This window comes from Triticum urartu, chromosome 2A (assembly GCF_056163025.1).
Source record: "Triticum urartu cultivar PI428250 chromosome 2A, HENAU_Tu73, whole genome shotgun sequence".
Taxonomy (NCBI): domain Eukaryota; kingdom Viridiplantae; phylum Streptophyta; class Magnoliopsida; order Poales; family Poaceae; genus Triticum; species Triticum urartu.
This window is the reverse complement of record NC_141874.1, coordinates 755,494,908-755,520,785: the sequence shown is the minus strand read 5'-3', so window position 1 is coordinate 755,520,785 and position 25,878 is coordinate 755,494,908. Positions and strand designations below refer to the sequence as shown.

General features: G+C 42.8%; 1 protein-coding gene and 2 long non-coding RNA genes across 3 annotated transcripts; all 3 read right to left on the bottom strand.

The window, feature by feature from the left end:
• Nucleotides 1-2,619: 2,619 nt before the first annotated feature.
• Nucleotides 2,620-8,269, bottom strand: LOC125538442 (disease resistance protein Pik-2-like). The gene is made up of 5 exons (XM_087545488.1): nt 8,010-8,269; nt 6,517-7,425; nt 4,686-6,312; nt 3,874-3,928; nt 2,620-3,152 (listed from the first exon to the last, which is right to left on the bottom strand). The coding sequence occupies exons 2-5, from the start codon at nt 7,374-7,376 to the stop codon at nt 3,019-3,021; spliced, it is 2,676 nt and encodes an 891-aa protein (XP_087401614.1). The 5' UTR covers nt 7,377-7,425; nt 8,010-8,269; the 3' UTR covers nt 2,620-3,018.
• Nucleotides 8,270-14,415: 6,146 nt separating this feature from the next.
• Nucleotides 14,416-16,619, bottom strand: LOC147987843 (uncharacterized). Its single transcript, XR_015615326.1, has 3 exons — nt 16,544-16,619; nt 15,555-15,645; nt 14,416-14,888 (listed from the first exon to the last, which is right to left on the bottom strand). It is a non-coding gene; the product is annotated as an uncharacterized LOC147987843 (long non-coding RNA).
• Nucleotides 16,620-17,443: 824 nt separating this feature from the next.
• LOC147987842 (uncharacterized) lies at nt 17,444-19,167 on the bottom strand. The gene is made up of 3 exons (XR_015615325.1): nt 19,001-19,167; nt 18,727-18,854; nt 17,444-18,556 (listed from the first exon to the last, which is right to left on the bottom strand). It is a non-coding gene; the product is annotated as an uncharacterized LOC147987842 (long non-coding RNA).
• Nucleotides 19,168-25,878: the final 6,711 nt, after the last annotated feature.

Below are 25,878 nucleotides of genomic sequence, written 5' to 3'. Positions count from 1 at the left end.
TAGTTTCCGAATTTGCTATAAAAATCATCATAGTTTTAAAAAAAATCCACAACATCAAAGTGATGGCGGAGGTCAAGCCAATGCACCGGCCAGAACACTCGGGATAAAGGAACTCATTATCCAAGGTTAGGTATCTGAGAAAACATATCGACGTGCCATCCACTCGGATGGCAGGCAACCACTCGGCAATATGATTCACTCGGATATGCAAAGACCAACAGTCAGCAAGGCAGTCGAAGCATCATACTAATAGTAGGTTAACATTATGCCATTCATGCTCCACCTTGTAACATAAGGGGTGATGGGATGGCCCACTCTATATAAGCCACCCCACCACTAGACTCAGGGGCAGGCCCTCATTCTTCTCCTCCTCTCTCTTTCTCTCGTCACTAGTCTCAGGACTTAGCGCAGGCATGCGGATCCGTTCTTCTCTCTCACACATACACTGTAATCTCTGGATACATACTCAGATAAAACAAAGCCTCTCCGGAGCACGAGACGTAGGGCTGTTATCTCCACCGTGAGAGGCCCGAACCCGCTAAAAACACCGTGTCAACCATATGCATCTTGATAGATCATGCTCCTTTACCCTATCCCTTATTATTGCCGGAATCGTTTGCATGACAGGCTCGGGAAAAAGACTCTCTAGGGCAGCCGGTCAACACGAACGGTGGATGAACCCTAGGTACGGGCGACGCGGCCCCCGGCGGCGGTCATGGAGGCTGACTGCCCCGGGGGCGGCGCGCGGGTGCGGAAGCGGTGGTGGCTAGGGTTTAGGATTGAGGTAAGGCTGATACCATGTTAGAAGGGAGAGAGAAGGAATGGCGGAATATGATGAATGTATCATTGAGCCTCGAGGGCGAGTATATATTGAGTACAAGACTTGGAGGGCAAGACGCCTCTCCTGGAGATAAGGTAGGAGACATATTACAAATCCTAGACTACCAAATACATGTATCCCAAATATATCTCTAACATCCCCCCGCAGTCGTAAACGCTACCGCTACGACTACGGGGGGATGTTAGAGATATATTTCGGATACATTTATTTGGTAGTCTAGGATTTGTAATCTATCTCCTACCTTATCTCCAGGAGAGACATCTTGCCCTACAAATCTTGTACTCAATATATACTCGCCCTTGAAGCTCAATAATACATTCATCATATTCCGCCAATCCTTCTCACTTTTTACTATAGAAAGTGTTTAACTTCTGTTGTTTGGTACAACATCGTGTTTCAACATATGCGCGTCTCTTCACCGACTGAGCACCGGGTTACCGCTGCATCGCCCCATCGAACCTTGTGTCTCCGTCTTGTGGTTTTCCCCACGACGACACCGACCCGCGCTTCTGTTGCGTCGCCCTTTCGGGCGGTAGTGCCGCGGTCCGCCGCCGCCCTATGGCCGTCCGCTCCAAGCCATTCCCATGGGCGCACCGACCCTCGCGCTGCCGCTCCGTCGCCCCATCGAGTCATAGCAAGCATTTCACGTAGTCCCTGCCGCCGCCTTGAGGTCTTTCCCACGGTTGCACCGACCCGCGCGCTGCCGCTGGGTCGCCCCTTCGGGCCGTAGTGCCGCGGCCCGTGGTCCACCGCCGCCCCGAGGTCGTCCGCTCGCCCCATTGGGCCGTAGAGAGCGTGGCACGCGGTCTCGGCTGCCGCCCTGAGGTCTTCCCCGCCGTCGCCTCAACCCGCGCGCTGTTGCTGCGTCGCCCCTTTGGTCGTAGCATTGCGGCACGCGGCCCACTTCGTCGTCCATGCGCGTCGACTTCTGTGTGCTATGCGTCGCGCCGCCTTTCTAGCCATGGGAACGCCACCATCCATGATGGTCTTCGTCACGATGTCGAGTTCTTCCTCGCCTACTTTGAGCACCGCCGCCGCGCTCCTAACCTAGCCATCGCCGCCGCCATCTCCTCAGGTCATCGCCGCTGTTCTTCCTGGTCCACGGCGACTACCTCGACACCGCCCACCCCGACTCGACATCGACCATGACCTCAACCACGGTTGCACCAACCTATGCTCTCGGCTACCATCGACATCGGCACAAAGGGCTACCGCCTTGCTTGAGCAACCTCATCGGTTTTCACTCCAGCAAGAAATTCCGCAATGCATTAACAATTGTGGGGGGATGTCTGTCGGCTTACCTTCGGATTCTTCTCCAGTCTCACCGTCTGTGTCGCTACCGTTGTCACTATGAGGGATGTTGAGTATTATGGTTATTTAGGAAACTTAGGATAGCGTACGATTTATTCTACCTTGCCTCGTACTCTAAGAAGATCATGTACTCCTCTATGTATGTCCACGAGGCTCAGCAATACATCATCAATTCCACCAATCTCTCTATTCCCTTCTAACACGGAGCAAAAATGTTGCTTTGCACTTGGTAATGGCCGATTGCACAGCCCTTTGGCATTTGCTTGGACAGGTACTATGTGTTGGGCATAATTATGTTATATACAAAGGCAATGCCATGCTTCTGATGTTAGTTTGATGCATCGAACTGATCCATTTTCAACTACTCGCAACATTAGGTATTTTGTTTACATGATGGGGCAATGTGTTTAGCCAGGCACCATGCGCCAAGGCGCATTTCCTAACTAGTTCAGTAGGACCAGAAACATCAAGTGTGCCTATAAATGTAGTAACCATCATTGTCGAAGAGTATGTGCCATGATATTATTCATCAACTAATTAATGCACACTGTAAAACTATCAATCTGAGAGAAATATAGGGTTTGGAAAACAAGTCATTTTTTTTACATCCATCGCAAATGGAGCATGCATGGTGCTGGTGTGGTGCTATTCTAAGTACATCTTCAGTTATTATATCCACCCAGGTGGTAGAGTTGTAATTAACCTGATGGTGGCCATCTGCGCCTGCAAGGCTGCAATGTCACCATCTAGACCATCAGCCAATGTATGTTGTAACTGGTCCATCGATGTTTCTCAAAGTAATACAAATCACTGCAAGCAATTCAATCCACGATCTAGGCCAACGCTCAGGTGTCCAAGTTTGCATCCTACTCATCGTCGCTGAGATCCTGCACTTGGTTCTGAACCTTTATTACATCCTCTCTCAGCTCTCGAGCAAAACCATTATCTAGCAGCTCAGCCGGCAGGTTCTCCAGAGTCTGGCGAGCCTTGTCGCTAACACCTGCCCAATATTCAAGTGAAGAACACGTGAACAGGTTGAAAACAGGAAATATTTCTTTCTAGGCTGAAAAGCGTTTAGGGTTCGTTTTATCATGGATGCTATTCTTTCCTTCACCAAGTGATGTGAGATTCCATGTTTACAACAATATGCGAACAAGTATACAAAATGCGAACAAGTAACATATATATGTTGTTCAATTTTTCTGCATGGGTTAGTGCCCTAAAAAATGTGTATCAATCGCTAATCTCTGATATTCATGTAAAAACTGTAGGCAGACTGGAATTGTTGTTGTATGTTGTTATAGATCTGACCTTCATATGAGGTATATATAGAAGTACATGAGGGGTAAAGGCTTGGAATACAAGACAAGACATGTTAGGTTTAAACTAATTCTATATCTATCCCATTATCTCTATCCTAATCATGCTTATACTTCTAACATCCCCCCTCGCGAGAGTAAAACGTACGATTTCGACTGAATTCAAAGTATCTCGTTAACTCTATCCTAATCATGTTTATACTCCTAATAATTCAGTCAATCTCCTATTTTATATTACTGACAACTACTAGCGAAATAGCAAAGCCTCTAAAAAAGTTGAGTACGGCCACAATCTTTGTTTTCAGGAAGAATCTATTTGAACAGAAAAAATATCTTTCTTCATTTGAATATACTGATTGGCCAAACTTGTATGAGATACTTTTAGAGGATGTTAAGTTATACATTGCAAGTACGTCCGCCGGGCCTGGTGACGAAGCTCAAGATGATGACGTCTTTCCTGTCAGTGAATAACAAGAAACATTATAACTGTTCTGTAGACCGTCTCTGTTTTAGCGTGATCAGCAAAAAAAAGCATATGAACAGGCAACTATGAAGTTAACAAACTATATGATGCCTCGCACCTCCTTGATTGGATTATGGAAACATTTTCTGAGTTTTTACTATGTAATAAATCTTGTGCGAAAGAATGAATTTTTTTATCTGATGGAAACATTCTTTTTGCAACAGAAACGAGTCCAAGATAAGTATGATCAGGATACTATTCCAAATCATTTCCCTCAGCCTAATCTACTTCCTCATCTGGGAAACATGCATAGTCACATTGACTTCTTAAAAAACCATTGTGGTGGTAATTTCCCAACACACAAGCTTGAGAAGGGTGATCTAAAGGCCAACCTACCACCCATGGTGCAAGCTAGTTGACCCAGAGAAACGATTCAGCATTACACTATTAGAACAGTCACAAGCCAGAAGTACAATGAGATAAATAAGCATAATGTAAAATAAAACTACAATCAACGAACATATAAAGTAAATTAATAAGTGTAGTTATGAAAAAAATCACTAAAAATGGCTAATATTTAAAAATGATAGATAAGTAACATTGTAGAAAAACATGAGGTTAAAAAGAAGAGAAGTCGGTAACTGTATTTAAGGTATATATATATATATATATATATATATATATATATATATATATATATATATATATATATATATATATATGAAATAGTTACCGAATATTTAGAACATACCCAGATTTCCCACGTCAATTTGGGCATGTTTTGATGCATATCAATCTCTTTCTCTATTGCATTTCTCACATTTCTCGTCTTGTTTTCATCGTTGTTGTAGAACATGACAGTGACATTCTCAAGTGAAGAGAGGTTTTCTAAGCCCAAAATGAAATCGCCAAATTGAAGTAATGTGTCATGCACATCATGAAAAAATAACTCAACGGTGTGCAGACTTTGCATGGCTCCTTGTGCAAACCTCAACTGCATGGTGTTAGTCTCGACACTGAACCTTGTTAAACACCGAAATGGATAACCACTGCCAACAACGAACCATTTGTGTCTGCCTCGTGTAGAATTCCTCACTTGTATGTGCAGTTCCCTGAGAGACGGTATGCTCCCGAGGACTTGAAAGTCCTCCTCTCCTAGTGTTTTCATTCTGATGCTTAGGGAGAAGAGGGAAGACATGGAGCACATCCACCTTGGCACATCACAACGGATGCTATCAAGCATGTCGACTAGCAGCAGTTGTGTTAGGTGAATAAAGGTTGATGGAAGCTCTTCCACTATTCCAGTGAATCTGATGTCCAGCACTTGTAGGAATTGTAGATTCCCAATCCCTTTTGGGATCTTAGTGATAGAGGTACCCTTTAAACTCAAATATCTCAAGTGAAACAAACCGCATATATCCTTCCAATGATTATTATCCACCTCCCAGCAGCCAGTTAAATCCAACACACGTAGGACTGGAAAACCCGACAATGCTGGCAACAAACTGAAAGCTGGATTAGACACAGTAAGTGACCTCACATGGGTCAATCCCATGGGTGGTAGCTGATTAGCAACGTCTTCAATGCATGTCTGGACAGACAGTCGGCGGATCTTACTTGGTAGACTCACTGGCTGCGGACCACCAATTGTTGTTAGGAAATTCTCTTCATTTGACAAGGAAGTGATCATGTCACGCACCATATCGTGTATGCGACAAGAACGCACTTTATTCACATTGTCAATTTTTACTGGTTGGATCAAGCTTTTATTAATGAGCTGGTTGAAATAATCCTCTCCTACTTCATATAAGCTCATCCCCTGTTCTTCTTTTAGAAAACCTTCACCCACCCATTTCCATATCAATGGCTCAGTTTCAATCTCATAATCCTCTGGATACAGACTGAGATGCAGTAAACAAGTTTTTAGGTGTGGAGGTAGGTCAGAGTAACTGACGGATAATATCCTTCTCATGTTCTTAACATCATCATGACTATTATCTAGTCCAGAACCCATAGATTTGTACACCTTGGACCAATACTCATGTGTATGTGCTCTTCCCTTTTTACTGGACAGCAGGCTACCAATTGTAATGATAGCTAAAGGCACTCCACCACATCTTTCTAAAACATTCTCAGATACTTCAACCAAATGATTAGGTGGTGATTTGTTGTCGGTCTCATATATTCTTCGGTGGAACAACTTCCTCGAGTCAACAACAGAAAGTGGCTTTAGCCGATAAACGCCACCAGCTTGATGCGCAACATCAAGAATACGGGTTGTTATTATTACTCTGCTTCCATGCCCATTCTCTCTAAAAGCACATTTGATGCCATCCCAGACATATTTATCCCATATGTCATCAATAACAATCAAGTACCTTCAATTATTACCAAAACATATATATTACAAGTTTATATAAGTTCACATATTTTGAGAAGAGATGAGCTACGTAATAAAGTTTACCATCTTAAATGCAAAGTGGAGAACATTTTGAGAGTCTCACACGGCTCACAACAATACAATTTGCTTTTGTTATCCATATACGAAATGATACGGTAGGAACACAGACACATACACATACCTCTTGTTTCCAAGGAATGTTCTTATCTCGCTGATGAGTTGCGCTTCACCCCATGTTGCCTCAATATTCTCGTACTTCAGGTTGGTAAGTTGATGGAGCAAGCTCTTGAAAATCTTATCCATGCTAGGATTAAGAGACACGGAAACAAAAGCCGTACAATCGAATTGCGCTTTTTGTTTTTGAATATCAAATTGCGCTTTAAGCTTCTCATACACTGCATTGGCAAGTGTTGTCTTGCCTAATCCACCTAATCCAACAATGGATACCACCTTCAGCTGTTTCTTGGAAGCCTCATCTCCCTCCGTCAACATTTTGACTACCTCAAGGCTCTTCTCGTCAGTGCCGACAAGCTCACTGGCCTTTGTATACAAGGCTGACAAACGAAGGGTATCAACACTTGGACCAGTTGACTTGGCAGCGGCCACATTGTCAACCTTGTACCTATCACGCCGCTTGCTGACCTCCTTGATGCGGCTCTTGATGTCTTTGATATCGATGGCGATCTTATGACGAATCTTGCCTTTGGTCAGCAAGCTGATGCTCTTATCAATGAAGTTCCTGAAGCTATGGGACTTGTCTTGTCCATGGGTTTCGATGCGCACCATGAATCTGTCGATACTGTCTTCAAGGTCATATGACAGGTCCCTCACAGCCTTGGCCCAAAGCTTGATTTGGATGTCCGGTGGCTGGTCGATTGGTGCCTCGGAAACTTTCAGGAGAGCTGTCTCCATGCTTTCCATCTCAGCTTTGAGGAACATGACCTCGCCCCTGATACCCTTGTGAAGTTTGTACTCCTCCGTGATTAAGTCGGATAGCTTAGGAAGGAGGGTGCTCATTGCTCCGGTCACAACCTCGGCCATACTCGGTGCCGCACGGTAGCAGCCTCTCTGCCGGTAGCTGGTGTTGGACCTGCAACATCGCAGAAAGTTTAATTAGTGAGGATGGTTGCTAATAAGTGGAAACCTATGTAAGAAATTCAGAAGAAACGTCCTCGGGACTGAAAAAAAGGGAGAGGTGTAGCAGTTTGGGGAACCTGCAGCTCAGACTTAGTCTGAATTTGATTTTTAGTTGGTGAAATGAATCTGAATTTACACCGATCAATAAAAGGGAGAGGTGTAGCAGTTTCTCTGTGTAGCATGACGGAACTTGACAGCATTCTAGACATGATTAGAGAGGAGCGGGAGTTTCTCAAGTTAACAAGCTAGCACGTAGTTTTTATAAGAGAAAATTCTGGGGAACAGCAGCAGGAGCCCTGCAGCCTTAGTTTCAGAGCAGAGAGCAGACATATACATCAAACTGATTTATTTACTTATTTTGGTAAATGAATCATTTGAGAGCAGATATATCTAAGAATATCTCCATAACATGACCAACTAAAAATAGGAGCATTCATATGTAGCATGATGGAACTTAACAGCATCCTAAACACGATTAATTAACCGACAGAAGTAGATCCGGAGATAATTATGCTCGAGGAAGAAGAAGTTGATTACCTTCAGAAGGCCTGTTGCGTGCGAGTTCTTCTAGATGTGGCGAGGACTGAAGACTCGTAAGGGCGGCGACGTCCGTAAAAACTTCAGACCGAACAGCGCTCCTATGCCGCCGTTTTATCAATCTGTGCGGTGGTACAGACCTCGATGGATGAGAAGGAGAAGACGGACGGCGTTGCGGTGGCGGGGGCTTGATGCCTCTGCTGGGATATCGTGCTGACAAGAGGGAGGTGGAGAGTGAAGCGAGTGAGCAGTTTGCACTGATCGGGAGGAATTTTCGGTGGGGAAGAGAAAAGAGACATGAATAGAGATGCAGAGAGGGACGGTTCGGACCGAAGATGCGTTTCCTATTGCGGCAGTAGATGGTGCCTGTCCTTTTCTTTCCTTTTTAAGGCATCCAGCTCACTCTTTAATTAATAGTCTCACAGCTAGCGATGCTTCACGTATCTATTCCTCAAGATAAGAGTGGTGGACCATGAAAAAAAATGCTCCAGCCTTGCGATGCTTCACTAATCATGAAAAAGATAAGATGGTCCGATCAGCCATAGACTAGCATCCTACCATGAGATTCCTGCAACCGGAAATTTCAACGAGGACACCCTACTTGCGGTGAAGTTTCGACAAAGCTTTCAAGGGCCAACTGGAAGATGGTTTGCTTGTCGCGATAAAAGTGCTCAACATTTAATTTGAGCATGCCGTGAGGAGCTTTGATCCTGAATCTCAAGTGTTGTGTATGGCTCGGCATCACAACTTGATATGGATATTGAATACCTGTTCCAACTTGAATTTCATAGCACTGCTGACTCAATACATGCCCAAAGGTAGCTTGGAGGCACACATTCACTCTAAAGCCAAAGGCCACCCTTTCACAATTGTGTCCATTTAGATATATTATAACCGAGCACTCTTCTAGCCCTCTCAGGCCATCATTGATTTCTGCCGTTGGATCTAGATTTGCGATCGTTTTGGTCACTAGATCAATCTACGATCGCTATAGTTTTTGCGAGTGGGCATGGGCTGCTGCTCCCGTAACAAAATTGGGCTTCTCTGGTGAATTTGGCCAACATGGGCCTTTGAACGCTTTGCCAGGTGTCGGAGTGAAACAAGCGGCGCCGCTTCAGCCCCCCACTTCTCCCTTCTCTCACGATCTCTACGACGGCGTCCGCTCGCCGCCGTGATGGTATCCCGTGCCCGAGGATTCACCCATAGACATCTCCCTCCCGTTCGCCTCCTACTAATACTAATCTGGTCCATCGTCTCACTGGATTTGAGACTGCAGTATCAACGTACGCCTTCCCCTTTCCCTCTCTCTGCTCGGTTCTCTTCCCGGTTATTGCAGATCCGTGTCTCCGCCACCGGTGTTCTTCACGGATGTTGATCAAGTCCACACTGCCATCGCCGCCTCTAGGCTGCTTCCCTCTCTCCACGCCACCGCTGCCGCTCCAGGTCGCTCCGCCGCCGTTTCTGTAACGCTCCTCCCATACTGCATCCCATACTGCATCCCATTGTCGGTCCTCATCCCCATCCCCGGCGGCACCCTAGATGGAGGTCGGCAGCAGGTATACCTATGGCGGCCGCGCCCAGCAGTATCCACGGTGGCACAGGTATCCTCCCCGTCCTCCTTCTCCTATCCTTTCTCCTCCGCGCGCGTACGACCCTCGTCCGCCGCGTCCCACGCACCTCCACTGCTGCGGGATCCATGGTGGCGCCCAGCGGGATTCATGGTGGCGCGGCCACCATAGCCCAGCCCCCTCCAACGTGCCCCCCTTCCTCCCGTCCTATCCCTTCTCCCCTTTCCTATTTTCTATAGAACAAAAGGGATGTTCATATGTGACTGATCCACGCCATCTGCTATAGAACAAAAGGGATGTTGTGGTCACAATCTTGAATGTAATGCCCAATCCTTCTAATCACAAATAAGCTTTGTTAAATTTTTGATATATTTCTTTGTATTATGAGTTTATTCGTTCTAGAGTTGGATATTGATGAACCTCATGCCAGCACACCAGGCAAATGATTATGTTTCTTGATGATGCTTCTATATTACTAGCAACTAAGGACATTTGTAATGTCTCAATCTTCTCTTTGCAGAATGCGGAGAGATACACAAACCTGTAGAGGATGGAGGAAGTGACTCGGTGGTCAACTAATAGCTAGCACACAAGCATGCTTGATATTCCCTGATCTATTGTACGTGTTTGATGTGTAGGCACTGAGGCGCATGCAAAACAGGTGAGCAACGAGCCCGAGGCAGCTTGCCAAAGGTGAGGGCACACATAATCTGTGCCGCAATGTCTGTCATCTCCCTAATCCAATTCGCCAAACAAACATCAAATCAATCTGCAGATTTATGATTTATGATTTATTCTCTCCCTCTCGATGTAAGCGGAGCTTTCCAATGCATTTCTTTTCTTGTATGTAAACCAGACTCACATGGCTTGGATATGCAATTGCTTGATATTGTTTTCATCCCATAGAAGCTCTTGTGGCCTAATGGGCAAGCACCACCAAATGTGATTACTTATGTGCTGCCTATGACCATGTAATTTAACTTACGCATCTAAACTTAACTTATTATTTTTTATTCTTATAGTATATTTGATTCTATGTCTGATGGGCATTTTCCTTTTTGATTGCTTGCACAGCTAATTGAAACCCCAATGGAAAATTTCAAGGATTATATCAAGGTATATGTTTGACTCTTTATGTTCATTTTGAATTTCTCATGTTTTACGATGAAGGTTTTTATATGTAATTCTCTGATTACGCTCTGCAAACATGCACTGGTTGTCAATACGTTAGCTGTCCACACTAACAACTTACCTTAGCAGTGCACTTCTATGTAATAACATCAATGCTGCTGGCCAGGTCCTTTCATCTGGACCCATCAGTTTTCTATATCTCAAGAAATCTTACATTAAGTTTTCAAACTTGAGTAACTGAATTTCGTTTGTCCAAATGAGAATTGTGTAAGTCATACAGACTTCCTGTGATTTCTTTACCCAACTCATCTTACAGATTTCTTTACACTAATGATGCTAGCATCACATAGGAGGTTGTTCATGTCATCAAAAAGTGCTACAGGAATCTAAAGCCCAATTGAAATCATTTTTTTACCCAAAGTGCAACTAAGCTGCAGCTTCTTTTCAGCAGCTCTACACATGTTGATACTCTCCTACCAAAGCTGGTGCACTAAGATGTTAATTAGTGAGTACTGCTAAACATGCAGTGTGTTGTATCTAAATTAGTTGCATGCCATGTTGACTACTTGCTTTCGTGGTTCTTAATTTCAGGATTTGTTGCCTGGTTCTATTATTTTTTGGATAATATTATTGAGATGCAGCCGTGTCACTTTGCCCCTAATATTTCTACACATCTTTATTTTCTCCACCCACGTGCTTCTATTCTGTGTGACTCAAATATCCAAACATTGTTATCTTAGTTCTGGCCAAGGAAATTCAGATTATTGTCATCTAAGGCTATGTTCGGCAACCCTCCACTCCTCTGTCACGGAGCGGAGCGGACGGAGCATCGTCTTAGCTGCTCCATAAATTACAACTGCATGCCGCTCCGCTCCGGAACGGAGTTGCGGAGACGGAGGGAGTCCGAACATGCTCTAAGTGATCTCTATATTAGCTTCAAGGTTAGCCTTAATAGTCAATGGGAGGTTTATCCCAAATAATAAAATGTAGATGTGGAAAATGAAAATATAGTAGATCTTGTTTGTTTAGGTAAGCAATGTTATGATTTGAATACCAAAAGTATTCAAGTCCAAGGTTGTTTTGTGTGTAGGCTTACTCGAGTGTAATTATCATCTACGTTTATGAACATGATTTTCAAATTTTAGTAAGTTTGGAAAGGCTACAATGGTTGCTCAGAGTAAGTTTTGCATTGGCGTTATACTGTTAGTACATTGGCATGTAGAATATTTTGTCTTGTGATGTTGTGTATTAAATCACATTTCCTTACTCTTCTGCTATATTGCAGGGTTCAAGGCTTCCTGACAAGTGACCTTAACCATTGTTCAGGTAACTCCTGAACTGCTTGTTGCTCTTGAGTAGAGTGATGCTGAAGGACCAAGGGTGTTTCTCAATCAAGAGCTATTAGTTACCTTGACCATGGTGCATCTCTTTTGATTTCTTGAGTTAAAAGGTCATCGATTGCTGAATTGTGTCTTCAATGCTACAATGGATTATGATTTGTATATCGGTAAGGCATACAAATGAATTCTGTCAGTAAATGTGGAGAAATGAATTCCACAGCTACATGAGCTTTCTTAACTAGATGTTGTTACTATAATAATAATTTTATTACCAAAATAGACGGGCGCAGCAACGCACGCCATCAGTGATCTAGTAATGTATTATTTCCAAGTATACTTAGGCTGAATTGGCGGTCTTCTTTTTTGTGGTGTTGATGTGATCGATTTTGAAGCCAAAATGCATATCTTTGAACCATATTAATCATGCATTGATTTACTGCACCTAACTATGGATAATGTTTTGCAGGAATGTGAGCTTGATCCATCCATCTATTCTGCACTCATGCGAGGAGCCATTGAATCATGCAGAAGGTGGCCCAACTACGGAGCAACTTGACAATGTTGAAGTTCTGCAAGCCGCGCCTGCAAAGGAGTCCAATGTTGTTGCTGAGATAAGTGAGGAAATGCAGAAGCAGAGTATATCAAATGAAAGCCAGGGGAATGCACAGGGAAACAACGGAGAAGATGTAAGTAATTTGAGGTACTAATCTACTAGGGGATGACAAGATGTACGAAATTTGTTCGTTGTCCTCCTAGAAAAAGCGGAATCAATAAAAAGTCATGTTTTCTTGGAAGCTGTTACCTGATCCATAAGTTCTTTTTATCACACGCAAGTTATTCATGAGTTGCTGAAACATATATATATATATATATATATATATATATATATATATATATATATATATATATATATAGCTAATTTTAGACATTGCACCTCAGGTCTCTAGATTTGCACCAAGTAAGTTCTGCCATTACATAAAAGAGATAATAATTAGGAGGAGGTAAAGAACTAGATGTTGCGCAGATCTTTTCAGCTTCATATTCTATTGGTTATAGCTAAAAATTGTTCTTGTGTTTAGGTCTAGCAGCATGGAACCTCTAGTGATCCATCTTCAAATGACCCCAGTAGAACCAGTTCAGTCCATGGGATGGCCTTATCTCTCTGTTATTATAGTTGATCTGGTAGGAGCTAATGCCAATAACGGTGGAAACCAATCTTTTTTACTTTTTACAGTGTCATATATATATATCATTCTATCTCCTATATATCACTAAGCTCCCTGGGCAAAATCGCCCAGGAGCTAACGAGGCTATTGATTTCACTGGATGTGTGCGATTTTCCCCCACAAAAAAAAAAGGATGTGTGGGATTTTGACCGGGTCTTTCGTCGGTAAACTGCATTGGCGAGCTCGGTGATTTGTGGGTCTTTTTGTCAGCGGTGAAGAGGTATGGGCCTGGGCCGTCAATGCGTAACGGCCTGGGAGGCTCTATCGGCGTGCCAGCTGGGCCGGAGGCGGTCGCAGGATGTGTGCGCTCAGCTGTTTACAGGTGTTTCTCAAAAAAAAAAAAAGCTGTTTACAGGTTCGCCGTCGTTGGGGGCCGGCTTCTACCACGCCCTGCTGGTGAGGCTGCCGTTCGATGGGGCAGGTCAGTGCGTGCGCTCCTGTTGGTGTAGCTTGGGCGCTGTTAGCATCTCCGGCGTCCCTGCCGGTGGCGGCTTTGGAGGGGGTTTCCTGTCGCCTGTTGGGTGTTGGATGTTGATGGGGTTCTGCCCTTGCCTCCCGGATGGCCTCGCGACGGCGAGCGCTGTGGTGGTGACGGGAGTCAGTAATGGAATCGGTTATGAGATCTCGCGTTAGCTCGCCCTCCACGGCCTCCGCGTCATCCTCCACGCGCGTGGCAAGGATGCCGCCCATAGGTAAGGAGGCGACGGAGACCCAAACACAGAGTGGTCGCAGCTTGACCTGGCTGACGCTGAGGCCTTCATGGACTAGACGACACTAACCCCAACAGCATCCATGTTCTTGTGAGCGCCGTGCTTCTCGCCCCCACTTTCTTAGGTGAAGCGCATGTCCATCCTTCGCGTGCTTCAGTCAGCAAACATGCTTCCTTTGTACCGTGAAATACTTCAATTACTAAGGCTCTCTGTTTTTAATCTACTAGATGACCCGTTGCGCCAATGGCGCAAAGGGCGAGAGCAAACCAAGCTTTCAAACCATGCAAGTTGGAATATTTAGACAACAATCATAAAATCGTCGAAGCACAGAAAGGCATGAGATCAGTTCCGCAAAGAAGCATAGGCATCATATGCATAGCTTTGGTCACCTAGCTTATGGTAACTCAAGGCACCAGTTCATACCACCTATGTTTTTAAATATAAGATATTTTTAAAGTACAATTTAAACTATAAAAGTGTCATATTTAGTAACAGAGGGTGTACATTATATACAGGAGCACTCGGGTTGAGACAATGAAATCAAAGATGTCCTACCTACGGTGGTCCTTTTGCATTCTGAGCAGTGCAAATCGGCTTCCTCATCTATTCATCACCTGCACCATCCTTTACCAGCAACCCTCATTTAAATTAATGTCTTACAGGAAAATGTCCTTGTTGTGCTGAGCCTCTAGTGGAGGGTGTATCATAAAATAAAAAAACAAAGTCTACAGTTTTTGGGAGGAGCTCACAGCATACGGGAGTCTTGTACCTGCCCCTGAATTTACCCTGAGATGTAGAAGGGATGTATGGTCTGAGAAATCCATGACATTATTAAGTTGCCGAAGTATTGTGCAGTAACATGAGGATCTGGCAACGTTACTTGTAGGAAGGTCAAATCCATTAACTGAAAAGAGAAATAAGAAATAACTCACAAATGAGAACACAAAGAAAAACAGAGATTTCCTATTATGACAGGGTTTTGACAGTACGAAACAAACTGCATTCGAGATAGCAGGCCAAGAACAAAAGAATGTAAAAATATTACACACGGTGTCAATGGATTTGTTGATTTTCCAGGATGAGACACCATGTCTGTAAACCAGATTCAAACGGATAGTTGAAGAGATAAACTTATGCATGCCTTGATGCAAGTGCAACCAGAACTAATATGCCCGATATATATACCGTATAAAGTCAGCCCAAACCAAAAGCATATAATCACATAAGTGTGCAATAGGAAACGGCGGGTGCAAAGATAAGAAACATAAAGTTGTTCTGATGTGGCCTGTTTAGGTCAGGTTCGCCTGTTTTTAGTTCAGATACAAATTAGTTGGAGTACTATTCCTATTTTCTAATTACAGATGACAAAGATGGCTGAGAGAATTTTTATAATCTATAATCTAAGATACAAAGTAGGTTTATCACAACAAACAGTAAGTCTTAGTCATGTCTGTATCCATCCTCTACAATCGTTGACCCCCATTTATTCTTGCTCACGCCACACCTAGGGCATAATTTCTCTATGGAGGGTTCAAAGCTATAATTTCAAATGTGAAAACAAGACATTTACCTGTTGCAGTCCTTACATCCATCAAGATGATCCTACTGATTCCTATGATGGGTTGTGCATGAGAAAAAATCAACAATAACCAACTTGGGACCTACAAAGAAGAAGTGGACATTAAATTCATTAACTGAAAACTGAATTAATCGAGTACGGAAAACTGACTTCATTAACTGTACACTCCTACAAAGAAGAAGAGGACATATACATTAACCTATTTCCCCCGCAAAAAATACATTAACTTATTTATACATCATCTCTGTGGTTAGAGTTTACTAATCATCCGTAATTACTCAAACTGTACAACATTATAACTTGCGATAATTCAAATACCAAGTTCATTACGGAATGTATAGTTTCTCAATATGTCATTGTTTCATGACAAAACATGTTATTTCACACCCCCTTAACTATTGTGAGTTCAGCATCCATAGCTCTGACATGTATTAATGAAGGGCAGCAAAATCTCTGAACAAAGATAAATTAGTAACCTGAAAGTTTTATGTACGAACATATTAACATGCTGCTCGTATAATTTTTTGACATGAACCTTGTTGTGCCCCTAAACCTTAGGCAAGTTAATTTGTACTTGCTCTTGTCATAAATAAAGAGTGGGTATCCATTTTTGTGGATGTTAGCAAATAATAAATGAAACCAACTCGGAATAGAAAACTTAAAAGGGCAGTAAGTAACAACAGAAACAGAGAGATAGATAAATGCATTAATCCAGCTATAAGTAGTAGGATAGAAATGAAAAAACCAGTGTTAGAATACACAAATTTGACCTCAGAGATTGTCTAAGCTGTGACATCATCTGTTAGCGGCATGTTTGTATTATTAATTTAGCAGCAGGTGCAACCACACACTTAAGAGGGGGCAACCCTAACCTCGGTTTCACAGTCAAGAAACAGTCAAAAACTGAACACGTCGTTGTGTCACTGTGCATGACTAATTTAGCAGTAGGTACAACCACATACTTAACAGGGAATCCTGACCTGGGTTTCATAGTACAGAAATGGACAAAGATCAAACACGTCGTTGTGTTACCCTTACTCCTTGTTCGATTCATCACTTCCTACTTCACAAAAGAAACAACATAGTAACATAGTTAAATCCTCCGACCGCTATGTACATATCAAAATGGCAATGTTATGAAGGATACACACCTCAATAGATAAACCTGTACTCTTGTAATCTACGTTGGTGTGAATCTACTGATACCTTTCTTTCCCATTTGCTCACTGAACCTTTAAAACAATATAAGTGGTCGACCTATCAGGACTAACCGTTTCAACTGACGGATAAGATAAATCAAAGCTAGCATAAAAACAGATGATAGACATCGAAGAAAGAAACTTGTATTTACAGCCATGTCAATTGTCGCTTCAAAAGGCCAGCATTTCTCGCGGACTTCTTCCACTGCAAGCCCAATGCTTTTTCACATGACTGCATGGCAATATACTTGGGTCAAAAGCAGGCCCAATAGAGTGTAATGAACATATCAAAGTCAAAGATGCCAACATATATGTAGGAAAATATGAAGTAATGAACTTGCATTAAATTTCACCCTAAAACCTGAACACGCACGCTGAATGTACCAAGTTGACAGTACGTCACCAACTGCCCATTCAATAGTTAAAAATCAAATTAGGTGAACGCCCACATTTATCTTACTACTTTGTATTTCATCATGTCAATTAATAAAATCAAGCATCGTCACTTTTATTGCCTCTTGCAGCAGGTTCATTCCATCAGAATGTTAGACACTGTATTTGTGTCTTATTTACTTATTAAGAAACTGTTCTCTTATCAAATTCTATAATTCTTTTGGCGATGTGAATTTTCAGCCCCACACTGATTGTAACTATAACAGAACACAATTTGCTTTTAGAGAAGAAGCATACAAAAACAATCATAGTTCAACAAAATGAAAATAGGCCATTAGCGCTAGTACCAGAACAAAAACCTGGCAAAGCTAGTGAAGATCTGGATACTCTGCTTCAGCCGTTTTAGTAGCAGGTAAAACTTTAGTTGTCAGGAGACCCTTATAGTCCTGGTTCACATATTCAATGGAAGAAACTACCATCAATATATACATGCTATAGAAAATTGAGTGATCATAATTTTCTAATTTCTTCCCAATAGGAATAGCCACAGCCTGGTTGAGCAAGCTGTTAATGGTGATAAATGATAATTTCTGTCCTGAAGAGGCAAATTTTAGCCAAAAAATACATAGAAGTAGTGTAGGTAAAGAGCTAGTGCCGTATTCTAACGAAACAAAAATGAGATGGTTATCCTCATCTTCTACAATATAATACATAATGTTTTTCCATCTGAAACAAAGTTAAATAAAAAAGCATAATATGCAAGGAGGTCTCCAAAAAACAACTGAAATGAGAGAGGTGTAAATTTCTAGGATACTTTTTATATTTGTTTGCTTCCTAAATACATAGCAGTCCTTTGATTCGTTTGTGTATGTTTGGGCTCAGTTCATAGATACTCCATCCATCCGGAATTACTTGTCGCAGAAATGGATAAAAATGGATGTATCTAAAACTAAGGTACGTCTAGATACATCCATTTTTCTGACAAGTATTTTCGGATGGAGGGAGTACTATTCAGATTTGTTTGCTTCCTAAATTTAGAGCAGTCCTTTGATTCATTTTTGTTCCAGCAAGAAGCATATATATACTGTTTCTAGGGATTCATGTTGGGGATATCAATATTAGTCATTGCTCAATGGAGCCATACAGATAACTTCCCAGCAAAACTTCCATACCCTGATCACAAACACAAATAGTTTCGATACTGAAACAAGTACAAGCAGAATACTCTAGTCCTCCAGATTGAGGTAACAACAAAGCCTATCTTCCATATCAAATTAAGAAATAGCTGGACCCATCCTCTAAGAATAGCTATTAATCAAACAAAAAATCCTTGGTATAAGCCGATAGCATGTTGTGACAGCTGAGTGAGTTGCTGCTGTAGCTGGTAATTCTACAACAAACCTGCATGGAGGAAATGGGGCATCAGATGTGAACAATCAAACATAACGAGAGCCCCAAATTAGCAGAACATGAGGTGTTTGGATAGAAAGTAGCAATATTGAACATAAGGTATGTACATGAGAAAACAAATGATAAGAAAAAAGAGGAACAACCAAGATAATGGAAAAAACCTCTTGTGCCCAGCCGCCGACATTCACAACCAACCCTCAGTGGTGATGGGACATGTCATGACTGACTGCTAATTGGTGTCCTCGGCACCCTCACGTATGCCCTCCTCCTCATCTCAGAGCAACAACCACTGTTAAAAACACCCAGGAGAGGGAATGGCGTGCTAAGAACTTAAAGTATGAGTAACTTAAGGCTAGAATGCTAGCAAGCAACATATTCCAAGCACCTGAAGTACGAGAAAGAGCAATGATTTGGTTAAATAAGAGAAGAACTGACCTCCCTTTGCGAAGATCTCACAACAACATCACCTTGGTCCTCTTAGATATCCATTCAACTGAACATGTGTGATTCACACCGGAAAAAAAGGCCAGTCAACCATTATTCACAGACCTACGCACTGAAGCATGTGTATAAGGAGGTAAGCGGGAGGAGGTGGCTTACCATGGCAACAAGCTGTTGATGCTGGAGCAAGGGTGCGGTGGAGAAGAAGTGGCAGACGAGGAGAGCGACGCTGCAGTCGACGAGGATAGGGGCGAAGCCGCCGTGTAGCTGGAGGAGGCAGCAGTAATCCTCCCCCTTCCTCTCGAACGGCGTCCCACGATCCTTTAGCAGCGCTGCCAGGGCCGGGCGCCGACGGTAGCTACCCCGCGGCGGAGTCCATGATAGGCGGAGGCGGCGGGCGAGATGTGCAGGCAGGAGTCGTCGGGGAAGAAGAGGTGGCGCACAGGAGGCCATCGGCGAGGTCAGCGCTGCCAGGGCCGGGCGCGCGCGCACGGGAGGCCAGCTGCGAGGACCCTGCAACGAACGCCCCCATGGCTCGAGGGTCTGCGTCAGGAGCTGGCGGCTAGGGCGCGGAAGCGGGAGCGAGGAGGCGGCGCCGGGTTGGAAAGAGGAGGAGGCGGCGGGGATATTTTCATCGTAGTGGGATCTAGGTTTTCACTGCCCCACGTTCTCATGGTCATCCCGCACAGCCTCGTTCACCCAAAACACAAACAAATTTGCCTTATTCTCTCGACCCCACACCTATCAAGTCCCACCCGTCATACATCTGGAAAGGAATTCCGAACGTGCAAAACAAAGTAACGGTTGACCGAGTGCCAGCAGCAAAACAAAGTACGGTGGTAAAACCATCGGACGCCTGAAAATCGCTAGCGCTCGCAGGTGCCTCAGCTATGCGGGTTGCATAGCGAGGTTTATAGGTTCAATGTGTGGACTATTTCGTACACCAAGGCGATTTTAGTTCTCCACTTTTAATCTCAGTTTGGATCATTTCATACACAGAGATGATCTTACTCACTTTTATTTCATCTCTATCCGTTGAGTAATGGAGTAGTTGAAAATAATGTGCCTAATTGCTAAAGATCATCTCTTCTAGTAAACACTATGCTCCCTAATTTTGGAGCTTCTAGTAATATAAGATCATCTCTTCTACTCACTTTTATTTAACCGCTTCTAGTAAACACTATCCTCCCTAATTTTGGAGCTCTCTTGTTCAGTTGAGGTGATTAATTTCAGATTTGGATCATGATTTTGATTGGTCAACAATTTTGATTGAAGTTATTTTGAATTTGGTTAATTGGTTCTATTGTGGTGTTCAATTTTGGATCTATTTCACAATTTTGACTGAGTCAATGATTTTAATTGAGGTGTCCAATTTTGAACTTGCTTCAAGATTTTTACCAAGTCAATGATTTCTCAAATTAATCAGTAACAACTAGCCTATAAAAACACATAAGTCCTGCGTACCCTCTCATCACCTGGCAAACTAGAATCGTCAACATGTGACATTGTAGCACCAATATAGTATGCGGTTGCTAGCGCAAGAAACTTTTTCACATACATGTGGATTGATTAATAGATAACACAAAGCACCAATATAGTATGCGGTTGCTAGCGCAAGAAACTTTTTCACATACATGTGGATTGATTAATAGATAACACAAAATCACCGTATCTATAATACCTAAATAGTTAATCCCCACTAACCTATTTCTCTTGACATGCAGCCTATCCACATCATCATCCCACTACCACCAATTATCTTGACATGTAGGCTTCCATGTCATTATAGTTTTTCTATTTTTTCTTTTACATATAATCATCCTTTTTCTCTTCCGCAGGTGTGACTCAGATCTGCAGCCAATAATTGATCCCGCTCGTGCACCAGAACTCACACGTTGGTTCCATCTTCTTGGCCCGCAGAAGTGGAATCGAATGCTCCTCCCCGTCGAAGCGTCCTTTCTTTACTGAGGGAACCAGTCGAAACATCTTTGATGCGAGTGTGAGGCCGCCCCGTCTCCCGTCCACCATAAATCTCTCCCCAGACCATACGAACCACGACGCGACGGACGCAACAGAACACAACCGCTTCTAGGGTTTGTGACCATGGTGTGGAGGAATGGTGGCTACGACGGCGATGACAGGGCAAGGGCGATCTCAAGATGATTGATCTGGAGGGAATGGATGGAGCTTCATCATGCAGAAGAGTATCAACATCTTCGAGGCCAAGTACCACGGTTCTGATCCGAAGAAAGGAGATCGATCTAGGGGAATGGATGATGCTCTGCATGTAAGTCGCCTTCCTCCCCACCTTCCTCCGGCCATGCCTAAGGCTTGGCCCAATTTCATCTGATCCCGTGCTGTTCTAGAGTTTCTACCCCCTCCCCCCCAACTGTTTGTCTCTTTTGTTGCGCAGAACGATATAATCACGGCAGCTATATGATGAGTACCACGAGTCCTTTGACGAGTACATCCGAGCCGCAGTGAGCGGATTTGCTACTCTTGCTGATACGTACATGAGTGTTGTGTGTTCAGATTATCCTCTTTTTTGTGTGTCGGTGCTTGCACAGATGGGTTTATATTTGTGTGCTTTTGGGGGTTCAGGTGGACCGTGAGGGTGGGTTATTTACTTACTTTACTAGCTGCGAGTGATTACATCTCATCTTACAGTGTATTAATTGACTACTAACACATAATCAGATCCCATTAAGTTATTTTGTTCTTTGACAATTTGAAACAAACCTTCCTATTGGAATTCCTGTATACTACTGTATCTTTTATGCAATAGGTGCATCCTGGATAATATCCGTAATTTACATTAGTGCATCAGTGAGGTTGCTTTTTACCTGACAATGTGTTTAAGGTAAATTTATTTATGCTCCATCTTTCTCGGACCAAAGAATGATATCAAGAAGCTGGAAATGTGAAACTGCATTCTGGCTGCTTTTGGACGAGTCCTGGGTCCAGCCCTGTCTTCATCAAGCTGTTTGTATATCGGCTCTCACTTGACATATCTGAGTTGTGCATTCAACAACGTCTTCGTCGAGTTCTAGCATGGTAACTGTAGCATTTTTTTGTGGTGATTCAGCTAACTCTGCAAAGTCGCCTAGGCTGCTCAGTTCTAGGTGATAAGCTTATGAGCGGGGACAAGTCATGATCTGGTGGACCTGCTTATGCCACTTCTCCCTTATCTACCTTGACAGCTCATCTGGTCGCTGGTGTCCCATCTCCTGAGATGTGCGGGTGTTGAGCCCAGCGCCATGGATGCAGTCTGATTTGAGGATGGCTGTTTTTACTTTTTTTTTTAGTAATTCTGATGCTGACTAAATGATCATCCTCTATTTCATGTTGAAGGTCTTCATCGTTGCATATTCAAAGTTACATTGGACACGTATAATACATAGTTCCTGATGTAATAAAATTTTCGTCTGACTTTTCATTTGTGCTATTCAGCTATCCATTATTAGTTTGCTTCAAATAATGGTGTTTTGTTGTTCAGACAAGCAGGTTAGTGATTGTTGGCTTTGCTGAATTGGTAGATTTTAGTTCAGTTAAACACTGCTGAAGTACTGAATTGGTGACCTTTCTCTACAACTCTTTCTTTGTGCGTGGCTTCTTCATTTCAATTTCTTTGTATAAACACTACTGTTACCATTAGATGAAAGCAACACTTTAGTATGTACATCCTTTAAAAGATATGTTTTCCCAAGAAAAAGCGAGATGTTTTAATTCACTGGCAAGTTACTATTTTCTTTATACGGTTTATTTCTCCTCATTAGAACTTTTAGCAAAATATATTCCGCAGCAACGCGCGGAGAATCATCTAGTTATATAAAAAGGAAAACCCACACCATTTTCACGTGCCAAATCACCAAAACACCGTATCTAACATTCTTAAGAAGTTGCTCCCCACTTCTACCTATTCTTTCAACATGCACACTGTCCACGTCATCATCATGCCACATCATCAATACTAAATAGGAGTTCACCCCCACTATCTATTTATCTTAACATGCACCATGTCCACATAAGCAAAGAGCCACATCAGATAAAAGGAAAACCCACACCATTTTCATGTGCCAAATCAAACAAAAAAATTATGAAATCCTCACGACACAAATAGCACAACAAAGCGTGCACAACTCTTCAAGTAAATACACTATGCTCCCTAATTTTGGAGCTCTCACAGTCAATTGAGGTCTTCAATTTAAAATTGGGTCAGCCAATTTTGACCGGGTGAATGATATTTTTTTTCCTCAAGGAGCTCTATCATTCAATTCGTTATGCTCCCGAAGTTTTAAGTCCTCGTGGTCAATCAAGGTCTCCAATTTAGAACTTGGTCACCCAATTTTGATAGAGCCAAAAATTTATTTTCTCAAGGAGCTCTCTCATTCAATTCTCTTAATTCACTATGCTCCCTAATTTTGGAGCTCTCCCATTCGATTATGATATTCTTTCAACAAGCTCCGTCATTCCATTCTTTTAATTGACAATGCTCCCTAATTTTGGAGCTCTTCCATTTGATTGAGATATTAGACTTGGTTCACAATTTTGACTGGTTCAACGAGGTCAATCCCGCGTAACCTCTCACCACCTAGAATAAAAACACATATGTGATATACTATACGACCAATATAGTATATGCAGTCATCGACGCAGAAAATCCATCCCCCCTCCCCCCCCACCCCCAGCTTAAATATGGGTTGTTTAGCAGACAACACAGAATCACACCGCAAAAGGCCCACCAAAACACTGCATTATAAAGAAAATGAAAACACACTCCACTGCCCCCCTTGGCAAAACCAAATATTTCAAAATAGAAGGTGTATTAGTTTTTTTGAAAAGTCAAATTTCTTTAACTTTGACCAAGTTCAGAGCCAAAAACATCGACATCCACAATACTAAATAAATAAAACATGAAAATTCATTTCATGATGAATCTAATGATACGATTTGATATATTTGTCTACCAATTTTGTCTAACTTAAAGAGCTTTGACTTTTGAAAAATTAGTACGCCTTATATTTTAAAAGAGAGTAGAGAAATTATGGAAACCCAACAACACCAACCCGCGGCAAAGTGCGCCCGACCCTTCTAGTATAGCATACTGATCATGTGGGCTACAACAATTGCACTGTATCGTAGATGTGTGTATTCTCAAGTCTCAATTCAAGAAGCATCGCTTTTGTGAAGAAGAAAAAGAAGATGCATGGATAGCATGTGTGGAATTTTTTGTGAACTATGCAGTTCAAATTACAAGAAGTCACCCACACAAGTATATTCTTTCGTCTCTTATTTTAGTATGTGAGTTGTTTGATGTTTTTTCCTTCTGAATGCACATGATCCAAAACTCCAATATCCAGTTGCTAAACTGATACAGAGAAAATTAAAACAAACAAACAATAAGAAACATATGAAACTTGTTAGATAATTAGTTCCAAACAAGGACTATAGTACACTAAATGTCTCGTTGATGTCAAAGTCAGTGCAATTATAGCAGTAGAAATGATACATGTAAATATTCATTATTCAATTTTGCAAGGCACAAATACGATATATGAGTATCGTTTATTATTTTAAAAATGTGCAATGAATAGGTTATCTTGCCATCTGTCTTTTGCCTTAATTTCTCAAGATGTTTGTTTGAGATACATAGTAAAAAAATGACTTGTCAATAGTGATGCACCAAATTGTTTACAAAAGATTTCTGGCAGAATGGAAGGATGCAAAACAGCAAAAGCCATCCTCGTAGTCAGATATGGAAAGCTGAAGTAAGCTTTCATCTAGGCCCTGATAAATGCGATTCTGATGGCACATAGGAAGAAGTTGGCCCTGCACTACTAGCACCATTTGATGCAAAACTAGGGACAAAGCTGTAGTCGGGTGCAGCCTCCAAGCTCGTCACTCCTTCCAACACCTTCGCGACTGTTGACATCAAGGGCTTTCTGCTGCTATCAACCTGTAAGCACCACATTGCAAGCCTCATCACTTCCATGACCTCCTCCAGATGACATTGCATATCATCACTGCCACTGTCCACTAAATCGAGCAGCTGGCCAGATCTTGCTTTTTCTTCAAGCAGACTGTTCACACACGAACATGTCACCGTGTACCTCCAACGCCGAGGGTGATGCACCGCAGCTCACGCCGAAGGAGACCCGTCCGGATGCGCGTTACGCAAGCAATCCGGCGGGTGCTTTTCAGGACCCGAAACCCTACGCGCCCGGGAGGGATCCCGTCTGGACGCGTGGCGGCTATGGGCTGCCCTAGGTCGGTTCGCCCGCCCCTAGAGCCTCAAGGATCACTGCCCTTCAACACGAAGAACGAACGAAGAACGAGAGAGAAAGAACTAGGGAGAGATGTAAAACTAGGGTAAAAAGTAGATGGGTTTTGCGATTGTGTGTTTTTATTCAATCGGCCGTCACCCCTTAGGTATATAAGAGGCGGATTGGTTTTGTCCGAACTTTTCAAAACTGTTCAGTTTAAACTGGCTGTACATTGCGGTTAATTTTTAAGGTGGTAAACAATCTCGGATGGAAACGAGCCCAAAAGCAATCTTGATCGTTTCGGCGAGAGAACGACTTTCCTATTGAACGTTTTTCGATTCGAGGCCATCTTCAGGGCCGAATCGTTCGCACAAAACGGACCGTCACTCGCGCCACCCATCAGACACTTGTCTGGTGGGGCGTGCCATACGTAGCCTTCTGGCAGGGCTGCATTTCAATGGTTCTAACTTTTGCATACGAACTCGGGTTGAAACGATTTTTATATCAAAATCGATCCTTTCGACGAGATGAAGACAATCCGTGCAGATCATTTTTCCATACGAGGCAGTCTTGGGGGCGTAATCAGCCGAATAGTGTTCTGAATACAAA

What these genes read in the sequence shown, in the direction of transcription:
- LOC125538442 (XM_087545488.1), bottom strand. Translation starts at nt 7,376, where the DNA reads ATGGCCGAGGTTGTGACCGGAGCAATGAGCACCCTCCTTCCTAAGCTA. An exon ending in ACATTCCTTGGAAACAAGAG is followed by an intron (nt 6,313 to 6,516) that starts GTATGTGTATGT and finishes TAATAATTGAAG; the next exon opens with GTACTTGATTGTTATTGATG. An exon ending in CCGGCGGACGTACTTGCAAT is followed by an intron (nt 3,153 to 3,873) that starts GTATAACTTAAC and finishes AATATTGGGCAG; the next exon opens with GTGTTAGCGACAAGGCTCGC.